At 39.1% G+C, this 12247-nt stretch overlaps 1 protein-coding gene across 1 annotated transcript in view; it reads left to right on the forward strand.

Moving 5' to 3' along the window:
* The window catches only part of LOC123972497 (calsyntenin-2-like), a 103748-nt gene that overhangs the window by 61461 nt on the left and 30040 nt on the right, over positions 1 to 12247 (forward strand). Inside the window, exons 7-9 of the mRNA XM_046052018.1 lie at positions 3106 to 3291; positions 4611 to 4868; positions 8381 to 8502. Of these exons, the coding sequence (XP_045907974.1) occupies positions 3106 to 3291; positions 4611 to 4868; positions 8381 to 8502 (566 nt within the window). The remainder of the gene's footprint in view (positions 1 to 3105; positions 3292 to 4610; positions 4869 to 8380; positions 8503 to 12247) is intronic.

A 12247-nucleotide genomic window follows, 5' to 3' on the forward strand; every position in this document is an offset into this window, starting at 1 on the left:
GCATTCACACGGGATCGAACCGGTGTACCCTTCAACGCACACACAGACACACGAACTGACCAGCGCCCACAGTTTATGAGAAAACTCACCCTATACGCTAGCTTCTGGAGCGGGAGTCAGCTCGATGGAGCCTGTGATGGGACGATGAATTCTGGCACAACACGGTCCCATCTGGGTCGCCAATTTCTGTGGTGTCCGAACAATAATGCTGCGATGATGTGTTGAGAAGAAATCCGCTTGACACTGTTCTTGGTTATAAAAGTTTATTACATCAAAGAATTCAGCATCAATTACAAGCTCTGCAGCAGCTTGGAGAGTGACCCAGCCCGATGACCACTCTGTCTCTCTGTACATCGAACACAGCTTATATAGGACATGTTTAGGTCTCTGCTAAAAACCATATAAGGGCACAGTCCCTTCATACACACTAACCTCTACTCCCCCTACCACTGGGTCAGAGGTCAAATTTCATAGAAGGGTTCACTCTTTGCACACCCATCAATCATTACTTCCCCTTAAGGGTTCACTGTCCCCATAAGGGTTCACTGTCCCCAGCTACAGAGCATTATGTTAAACTGTAATGGTCAAATGCACATATGTTATACACCACAATGGTATGTAATTTTCTTAAGTAAATTTTGGGCATTTTAAACATTTATTACAGACAGTAGAGACGTTACGGTTCAGGGGTGGCGTCTTAACTCCTCAGCTGCAGGGGCTCTCCATGTGGAGGGATGGGGTAGAGATGAAGATGTGCATGTGTAGGGGTGTGAGTTTCAATATGTGTGGATGAAAGTAGAGGTGAAGGTGGCATTTACACTGGAAGGAGAGGGAAAGAGAAGTAAAAGTTTCCAAATGTAGCTGTGTCACTTAATTCCACCTCATCGATTATTTTGCCATATCCAAGAATCTAGAAGCAAACCATCATTAGATAAACTAGTGAGTGTCCTAGGTATAGAGTAGATGAGATTGTTTGTTTGAACAACATTTAAGGTACAAGTACTTTATTTTCCATTGTCATGGTGTAAATGTACATGATGGGTTTGTAGATGTTTCTCAGCTACCCTAAAGAAACTAACTCCACGTCTAATGGCATCATATATTTTGTGCTAGGATAAGAGAGGATAATTAAGTAGAAAAAAATCACATATGACCAAGTCTAATGTTACAGACAAGATCCTTTAGTGCAAAGAGAGCACATAATGAAAGTGAGTTGACTGCCAGTTGCTGAGGGAAATGTCAGTGCACATCACAGAGGGGTGGCGGTGCAGAGGGAGAGAGAGTCAGTATAGTGTTGAGAAAGTGGTCTGAAATGGCATTAGAACTTTTTATTAATGTCATCTTCATGTACAGCATAGCTCTGAGGGTCCATTCACCTTTGCATTTACAGAACATAGAACCAAATAACAGCTGGATGTTCTGCTTTCTCATAAGGAGAAAAAATATGCAATCATTTTTAAGATCCAGATCAGCACAGAGCATTATCAGCTCCCTGCATTTGAATCCCAAAGAAACACATGCTATCTTACCCTGCTAACATCCTCATCAGTGTTGCCTGATTCTTTGTGATTTGGCTCATGAAAGATGCCCTGCTGCATAATCCTGTGGCAAAGCCATTAACCCATAGTAGCTTAAAACCATGAATAAAACACAATGCGGTGATTCTTTGTACATGTAACCTTATTTATTGTCAGCGTGTAAAGGTCAGAGTGCTTCTGCTGCTCTTTTTTGAAGAAAGCCCCCTGGCATAAATAGAGGCTAAATACATCTTGCTCCACTTCACCTGTCACTCCTCCTCGCCTTCCTACCTCACAGTCCGTTTCACTCTTTGTGAATATTTGTCTCAGGAGACTTGATATCATATTCTGTAGGCTTTGCAAGAGCTGCCAGGTGTCCACCTACACACACAAACAAACATTCCTGTACACAGTTATGCTTTTGAATCCCTTTCACCACCACAATTCAGGGATTCTCGTACATTAAGGATAGATATAACACCTGGGTAATAGAAATATAACACCTGGCAGAAGGACTGACAAAGAGGGCAGCACCCCTCTCTACCAGGCCTGCCATGTTACTGGGCCCCCTCAGTCTCCTTTTGACTTGACCAGTGTTGGGCAAGTTACTCTGAAATTGTAATAAGTTACTGGTTACTTATTACTCCTTACAAAAGGAAAGCTATTACTTTACTTTACTAAACAGTGCTTAACGCCACTCTCTCCGGACATTCATGTCAAGGATGGTGCATTCAGTAACTCAGTAACGCAGCATTACTTGGATCAGTAACTGTAATATTATTACTGTTTTGGAAATAGTAATCCCTTAAACTACTAGTAATAATATTACAGTTGGCTAACTTTCACTGAGTAACGCATTACTGCCAAACACTGGACTTGACACAGGGCAAGATTTCACTGAGAAAACTCCAAGCACCAAAGTTGCCAGCCTGTGTGGTTGTCTGCCATTCTTTCAAGGCCCGCTTGCTCATTATGAAACCACCTACAGTAGAACATAAAGTTTTATTCCTTACATTTCAGTGGACTGGTTCAATAATGCTGTAAATGTGGAACAAAAGAAAAAGACAGCCCTTCTCACTATTGAATGAATAGCAACTACTGTTTATTGAAACATTTGAGGTAGAGTACTGAGTGTGGTGTACTGCTGGGCAGGAGAAAAAGAAACTGACCTAACAGTCAAACAGAACTACCTTACGATGGGTAGAAATTGTCAATTTTGTTGTCACACCACAGTGAAACCACAACAAGCATGGTACTGATGCTTAGATATCCCAGTGTCCAAAAGAGTACTACCCTGAGATAAGGTCAATTTAAGTGAAATGGATGAACAGGAATATGAGATCTTACAGCAGCTGAATAAATTTTTTCTCATCATGTGCTGATTTACATATAGTAACAATGATGTAATGTAGAATTTATTCCTTATGTAATGTGAAAAATTATTTCATTCAAATAACTAGAAAAGGCATTGACTGAAGCAGTTTTCACCATTGTTTACTATGTGACATCAGGTTACCTGTAATTGTAACAGGTGATACTGACATGAAATACTTACTCTAAACTACTAAACTAAATATGACCCTTAAAGGTTGGAACAAGCGGGTGGACTATGAGCCAGGGACTGGAAGCAAGCAGCTGTTTCCCAAGATGCACTTGGAAACGTGTGGAGGTCCCCTGTCTGGCGTGAAGGCGATGGTAGAGCTGCAGACCAATCACATCGGGAAGGGCTGCGACCGCGAAACGTACTCTGAGAAGTCTCTGCAAAAACTCTGTGGTACGTAGAGAGAAAGACAAAGAGAGAGATAAAAGAGTTTAATTAGTTAGTTTGAGTGGGAGGAAAAAACGATGGAATGAAATGTCTTGTTGGAATAGTGTGGTGCTATTTAGGAGTAGAGGACTATGAGAGAGCAAAAGGTAGTAATAATGAGACAAGGAGAAATTTAATTCAAAGAAGGAATTACCTCTCGACATCTCTGCAGTCTATTAATATGCCAATTTCTGTGCTATTATAATCCTGGAGACGATTTTGGAATTAATTTTTTATTTTAAATTAAATTTTCAAACGGTGTTCCACTGTGACATGTTTTCATGATTTCTTTCCATTTGTTCCCTGGAGCATGGCGTTGCACTGTAATATACAGTATACAGTACATGTAAAACAGACAACAAGAATATTCCTGTTGAGAACGTTAGTTAGAGATTTAGTGATGTCTTGTTGACACGTTCTAACACCTCATCATTATTTAAACTTCTCTCTAAAAAAAAAAGACTCAATTTGAAATGTTATGTCAGATCATATTTACAATCATTATACTGTGTTGTGTAAATCAGTGATTTGCTCTCGCGTATTATAATTGCCATTTTATTGTATGCTCCATCTACAGGGGCCACACAAATCTTATTTTGAATTGAGTTAATGGTAAGGCATGTATGCAATGGAAATAGAATACAAGTTTCATGTAAACAGATCCATAGCGGCTATGTGAGAAATTTCCAGTCATATGAGGTTACAATAAATATACAAGGTACAAGATAGTTTATTGATCATTATACAGCACACGGTTGTATATAACGAAAATAACGTTTGTAGTCCCTTCATGCTACACACACAGGACTTAACATATAATTAAATGTAACATATGGTAACATATAAAAAAGACAGAAACAATATATATAGTTATTTATATACATATATAGCCTACATACACATATACACCCAGAACATTCTGCAGTGCATTTTTTGATTTGCATCTGGGGTGAATGTAAAGTAGCAATATGATATATAGATATGGTTTCATCTTCAAAAAAAAAAAAGTCAGACATTAGGGAAACTGTGCCCATCTTGACTGTGTTTGATCACCAAGCATCATCGATTACATATAAATATATTAAGGATTTCTAAACATTCACTGATTCACAGAGTTAAATTTGTTTAATTCTGACATGCTCAAGCAACATTAGGTCATGAACTGATGCACTCACTTCTGGTACTCAGAGAAATCACAGAGAGAAAAGAAAGAAGCTATTTCTCTCCAGGTCAGTTCTCTGTGCAGCCGACCTGACAGTGTCGTATCTTCTGATTGGCACATCCAGGCGCAGCATCAGGCAGCACCGACCTCCTTCCTGCCCCCAGCCCTTCCACAAACTGGACGGCGTCTCTGCTGACTGACAGTGGCCGAGACAGCGACCTCATCTACAGATTCGACGGGCATCAGGCTGCAAATGTTCCAGACCACGTGGTGCCCCAAAACCTGACAGACCAGTTCACCGTGGCAACATGGATGAAACACGGGCCCAGTCTGGGGCTCAGAGTCGAGAAGGAAACCTTACTGTGTAACTCTGACAAGACTGGTGAGGAAGCAATTTCACACATGCTCACTGTTAAGAAGTACATTTCCACCGTCTAACATATTAGAGAGTTCGAATTTTACCATCTTTAACAAAAATTGTCAGTGAGTTTACATTTGACCTTTAGTTTTCCTACATTGTAGCGACATTTCTGCTTCTACTTAATCATCCATCCGTACCGTAGGCAAACTCAAATAGTTAAAAGGAAAACAGTAAAGAAAAGTTAAAATCATTAACACTGTTATTCCCGAATGTTATTCAAATCTGTTAGTTCAGTAATTCAGTCTTTATTAAACCTCCCCCCTTTTTGCCCTTTGGTCCCTTGGGACACACATGAGCAATCTTCTGGATCATGTTTTGAAAGGGTTAGGGTACTGAAAACAACTTAATTCTTACTGAAACATTTTACACTTTGATTTCCTTTACATCCTCAGCATTAGAAACATACTATGAACGTCTTGTAACATGATCAAAAACATCCATTAAAAATAACAAGATCATTTAGCCAAGACTGAAGCCCACAATGGCAAAGACTCTTTGAAACTCGAAACTTTTCCCCCAATGCATAACTGAACTGTTTAATTAAGCAAAACAAGCCATCTGCACATTGCACATTCTCACAATGGTCTCACAGATGGCTTATTAGCTTAGGAGATGTGTAGTCTGATCTCGTAATGAAAACTTCGTGTTAGCGCATAAGAATCTTATAAACCCTTTTTTCATTTCCAACTTTTTGCTTAAGCATGTGAATGGTATCCAAAGGCTCAGTTTGAGGGCCAGATCAGCAATACAGTGCGTACAGTGGCCATGAACTGTATCCCATCATTCCTCTGGCTGAGCTTTGTGAACTTTAGGGTGGGTGATAGTGTATGGTCAATAAGGAATATCATGATGGTTGTCATAGTATTATCTCGATAGTAACGAGTCAGTCTAGTTACCAAATTGTTCCTAATTACGTCTTCAAAACTCACATTTTTCCCACTAAGTCAAATGTTTTTTAATATTTTACATGAAAAGTCTTTGATATTTTAATGTTCGTTCATTTAATCATTAGAATGAACCCTGATATCCTGATATGAGAATTTTGAAACAATACAATGATATGGACAGACAACTAATAATATTTGAAGGAAAAAAGCAAAAAAATTAAAGGGATTGCCTTTTTTCACATTTTGAATTGCTTAGAAATGGCTGAATGCACTCCCCATGACTCTTGTCATAATACATTAAATAATCTTTAGTTTTTAAAATATGACTTTGTCATGTTTTGATTTGCTCTTGTACAAGTATGAAATGACAAACAGCTCTGTTTCCATTTCAGCAATTTTAACACAAAAAAAACACCAATGCAAAAACTATGGGGGTATTTATGTTTCAATATTATTTGTGTGAACAGATGAGCGATATGTGTGTAAATGTGTAATCTGTAAATATAAAACACTTGACACAAAATGAAGATTTGTAAACTCACAAAAATATTTTGCAAATAGAAAACAGATCTGCAAATACATAAATAAAATCCACAAATAATAAAAATATCTGTGAATATATTTAATAGTTTACAAATAAATGAACCACATTTGTGAATATCTTCCTAACATTTACAACTTTCAAATATGCATTTGTGAGTCCAGTTTAAATTTACAAATTGTTGAAAAGTATTTGTCACTTTCAAACAGGCATTTGTGAGTCCCGTCTGTATTTGTCGATCTCAGTTCTTCACACACGGAGTTTTGAAACAAACTTTCCGCCGATGGAACAATCACGAAGGAAATATCAGCTGCTCTTTCAACAAAATGTGAATGCAGACTGAAATTCAACCGTGTTGTTGTGTCGGGGGAGGCAGCGATTCAAACCAGCGGTGAGTAAGAAATAGTATAATTATATAATATAACAATGTATTAAGCTATGAGCACAGGGAAAGTCCGCTAGCTGCTAGGCTAATTTCAGCAGTTTGAAAACGGCACAGGCTCTAGCTAATGATGGTGTTTAGCAAAAAGCAAACCAAGACTATGAGCCGAATGTTTGTTAAAAGTTAGTGCGGACTGTACTGAATTTACATTTAACCATATACTTTTTTTCCTAGTATGGCCTAAAGCCGAGTGGCCATCGATGGTAGTTCCTGTCCTGTGGTCAACACCAGCATCAAGAAGTGGACAAATAGAACAACAACAACAACGGAACTAAGAATGAATAAGTCCTTAAGATATAAATCACAGTTTAATGCAAACAATAGGCCTATAATGAAATCCTTTTATAATCCACCCCAAGTCTTGTTGTTTCTGTTTAAATACAGAGGAAGAATGTGTGTAACGTTTTTACTGCGTAATTAAAGTATAGGAGAACAGTGGACACTTACTAGGTTCCTCTGTACCTCATTTAACATTAGATATGCTTGATCCCACTTCATGTAGGCCGTATGTGATGCACACAAAATGTATGGTCACATTTTATTGTTTTAATTTAACAATATATATATATTTTTTTGTAGCACTGAGTAGGCTATAAATTGTTAAAACACTGTTTTAGCATTACGAATATGTACTCCAGTAAGCCAGTAGGGGGCAGCAGAGAGCTTTCTTACGTTACTACATTACATTAAGTTGACAACATGTATATATCAACATAGATTCATACACAAATGACAAATAATCCACCTACTCATCATATCAACAAGCTGGCGCATTCAGGCAGTTCGGAGGCCGTTTTACCTTGAAATGTGGAAATGACGTCATCAGCGGGCATAAGCAGGCATCATCACGTGGTCTCCGAAAACAGCCCAATGAGACGAGTCGATTTTCGTTCCATCGGCGGAAAGTTTGTTTCAAAACTCTGTGTGTGAAGAACTGAGATCGACAAATACAGGTGGGACTCACAAATGCCTGTTTGAAGTGACAAATACTTTTCAACAATTTGTAAATTAAAACTGGACTCACAGATATTTTTATTATTTGTGGATTTTATTTATGTATTTGCAGATCTGTTTTCTATTTGCAAAATATTTTTGTGAGTTTACAAATCTTAATCTTCATTTTGTGTTTGTGAAAGTGTTTTATATTTACAGATTACATTTACACACATATCGCTCATCTGTTCACACAAATAATATTGAAACATAAATACCCCCATAAAAAAACTGTCTTTGAAAGGCAAGCATTAGCTCATCACTGTGGAGTTATGTGGTATTTATAAGAAAATCTGTTGCACATCTTATTCCACCTCAAGCCTATTTAGTGTATTATAAAGGCAGAGCAAGCAGGACTCGCCTTTGATTGCCATCTTAAAGACACAAGCTGATAATCAAAAAATAGACGCTGGACCATTTCTGTCACACTGAGCTGACAGGAGTATAAATGTCCACCATAAGAAAACTTAAGGAGCAGGTGCATCAGTTTATTGTCCTCAAAGTAGAAGGTATAATCTTGTTTATTGATAGACTGTATAATATAGAGTTATGTTTAACCGTGTGCATGTGTTTGTGTCTTTGTGTGGCCATGCATGTCTTCCTGCTACAGAAATGAACCGCCACCATTACTCTCTGTATGTTCACAACTGCCGCCTGGTGTTCCTGCTCAGAAGAGATTTCACTCAGGTTGACACATTCAGACCCGCTGAGTTCCACTGGAAACTGGAGCAGGTGAGGAGTGTGTGTGTGTGCGCTTGGCTGTGTCCTATTTGAGTGTGAGCATAGATTCAGGGTTATTTTCTACAGCAGGTGAAGGGCTATCATTATTTGTGTAGTGAAGGGAGAGGCTCTTCATTCTAATTACCCGAGGCTCTCCATCACTTTCTTCTGCTCACTGCAGGAGATAAGATATCCTGCACACACACAAACACACACACAAGCATAAACCCAAAGTGGAAAGTCTGTTTAGTTATGGGTAATAGCTCACCTAGAAGTAGTATCTCTATTATCTGTCACGCTTCTGGTGAGTTGTTGAACTAATTTGCAGTGAAGCTTACTGTTTCAGTCCTGCAAAGAAAGCCTTTGAAAGGAAAACGTTATATACACATGTATATGGAATATGAAATATCATGCATATGTACATAATAGTACTGTAAATAACCCTTAAATGACATAATGCACAGCCGGCAGGTGTTACATCTACATATAATGGTGAAAATTGAAAGTGTAAAGTTCTGTTTGTGCCCCCTCCCTTTAAGACATCACAATACACCGTCAGACCAGTGACTATGGCGCTGGATGGATTAAAGGTCTTGCTGAAGGACACCTCAGTAAGGCAAATGCTTGAATGACAATCATCAGGCTGAGGGAGTCACTCCAGCTAAGCAGGCAGTCACTGAGCAGAGAAAATCCTGCTGTAAAAAGAAAATGAAATCCCTGGAGTCAAAATTATTTTCATGATTAGCCAATGAACTCTCTTGCATGGGAATCTCCACTTTCCCAAATCCCTAATAATGGATGGTAGATGCAAATCTAATTGTTTACCCTTGGGCACTGTATATATCCACCTCATACTGAAATGATTAGAAATGCTTCATAATTACAGCAAGCTCTCATGAGTTTTTGCTCACTAAGCAGATTATAACAGATTTGTGCTTGGTTCTTTCCGCGTGACCATGCATCAGCATGTGCATCCACCCTGGTGGTTACTTTTATTTTGGATTTTTGTCTGCCTGTCTGAATGGAAAATTACACACAGAGCTTACATTTCTTGCTTCTTGTTTGCATGCACTCATTCCTTGTGTGCATACAAACATCCCACTGTGTTTTCTTGGCACTATCTCTGCTCGTGCTGGTGTGTACCTTCCAAGCAGGTGGTTGTTTGTTCTAGGTCAAAGGTAGATTGAAATGTTTTTCTCAGTCCAGTGTTCTGTTCTCCCGAGACCCACAGAGGTAGATGTGACAAAGAGAAGGGCAGACGAGTAGCAGACTGCTGAGTTTTCTTAGCAAACAACCTCTGTTCTATTTCTGTCTCGCGTCTTCTCTCTCTCTCTCTCTCTCTCTCTCTCTCTCTCTCTCTCTCTCTCTCTCTCTCTCTCTTTCTCTCTCTCACACACACACACAAATACAGTACATAGAAAGAGGGGATTCCATTTGCTCCTTTAGTTGGATCTTGAGAAGGAGCATGGAGGAATCATACGGTGCAGTCAAAGAGAATACGGGATGAGTTACTCACCAGTACAAATCACTAGTGCAGAGACTCTTAAATATAAATGAAATCTGGTCTGAAATACTGGAGGTTAACGAGAGAAATTACATCACTGAAGCATAAATGGACAAAGAGAAGGAAAAACCACTCTATTATAACCTTCTGTATCTACGTATGCCTGCTTGTGGTAGTAATTTCTTTCATTTCAAAAAAATAATTATTTGACAAATGTCGGACTGTGCATTGTTTTTACATGCAGGTGGAAAGAGCAGTACATCAGTGAAACTGGTTTAAAGAATGTTTTTGTGAATTTCCTTTGTTAGGAAAACATGTCTTGTGGCTGGCTGGATTGCATTATTGACTAATAGTTTCTGCCAAGGGGAAACTGTTTTTTTCTCCAATTGATGTAGGTCTGTGTTATTTTTAAATCTTGGGGCAAAATGGTGAGTTTAGAAAGAAGCCACTGCACTTTGAGTCTGAAGAACTGACATCGAAACCTAATGTGTGCCCTAAAGCAGCACACGGTGTTTTACACAAAAGAGAAGTGAGCACAGTGTTCTTGAAAGCCTTCGACAAATACTATATTCTGTTTGGATTTGTTTGCTGATGCCAGAAGGTTTAGTGGATTTTATAACTCAAGGGAAAATGCAGGTACATGCGTTTATTTTATTTTAGCTTATTCTTTTATCTTAAATCAAGGACCGTCAATAATACAAACAGTATGGTTATGGTTTCTTAGTTGTAATTCATAAAATCCATTGTGAACATTTATCAACAAAAAGCACAAAATCACTACTGAATAGTCAAGTTAAACAGATGTAGCTGCAAACATGTTATAAGCATTGGACATGAAATATTGATCAAATATTTGTCAGTAAATCAGCTTTTTTCTTTGTCAGGTAAGTTGCAGAATGCAGAGTTAGAAACTTTTTTGCATTCTGCTGTTAGGTTAGGACTAGTACTATTTGTGTCACTCTCTTGCACTAATTTGCATTAGTAAAGGTTTGGGGCTGGCCTTTGGAGGACAGAGTGAATTAATCTCATGTATGAAGTGAGTTGTTAAACTGGGTATAAAAGCTGTTAAGTACTAGCTTTGGGAAGCCTCATTGTCTGAAGTTTTCGCATTGGTTGTGATGAAGTTTATTTGTTTGTTCATAGATTTGGAAATTTTGAGGCCATGTTGGAGTTATCCTGGTAGGATGAAGGAATGTGGGATTTGGGATTCTTTCATAAAACCTTGGTAGAGTTGCAATGAACACGGTTAGAGCAGTTGTCTCGGGGACACATTCCTAGGCTCGAGGGGGTTGCTGTCCCAACTACCTGGAATAAAGAGACAGACCACAGCAAGATGCAAAGAACAAGAGAGGGTCCAAACCTGGGGCCATCACAACAGTGCCAGATCATAATTTCAATTTCAATTTCAATTTTATTTATATAGCGCCAAATCACAACAACAGTTATCTCACAGCGCTTTTCATAAAAGAGCAGGTCTAGACCGTACTCTGTGATGATATTTACAGAAGCCCAACAGTTCCCACCAAGAGCAAGCACTAGGCGACAGAGGCAAGGAAAAACTTCCTTTTAAGAGGCAGAAACCTCGAGCAGAACCATGGCTCAGGGTGGGCGGCCATCTGCCTCGACCGGTTGGGGGTGAAGGAGAGAGAGAGGGAGAGAGAGAGAGAGAGAGCAGGAGAGGAATAGAGAGAAAAAGAGAGGGATGTAAGGAGAGAGAGAGGGGAGAGAGGCAGCCTACACAATATACACACAGAGGTACAGACAGTGAAGGTGATGTTGCTATAGACTAAATGAAAAATGGTACAGATATTTATAATAGTGTTAATGGTAACAATCGCAATGTTAATGATTATAATAACAATAATAACAATAAGACTAGCAACAATAGTCGTTGCAGCAGAGGGTGTCGAGCAGGAACACGGGGGCAGCAGGTGACCCGCAACCACAGATCCAGACTCCACAGCTCCAGAGCCAGAAAACCTGCAGGAAGTGATAGGAGAGAGGAGAGAGACGAGAAAGCACAAGACTACCAGAAAGGGGAGAAGTTGTGTTGTGTAACATGCAATAATGGGATGAGGTTGCATACAGAGGGAGAGAAAGTAGAGGAGAGAGGAGCTCAGTGCATCATGGGAAATCCCCCGGCAGTCTAGGCCTATAGCAGCATAACTAAGGGATGGTTCAGGACTCACCTGAGCCAGCCCTAACTATAAGCTTTATCAAAGAGGAAAGTCTTAAGCCTACTCTTAAATGTGG

Source organism: Micropterus dolomieu, linkage group LG06, assembly GCF_021292245.1.
Source record: "Micropterus dolomieu isolate WLL.071019.BEF.003 ecotype Adirondacks linkage group LG06, ASM2129224v1, whole genome shotgun sequence".
Taxonomy (NCBI): Eukaryota; Metazoa; Chordata; class Actinopteri; order Centrarchiformes; family Centrarchidae; genus Micropterus; species Micropterus dolomieu.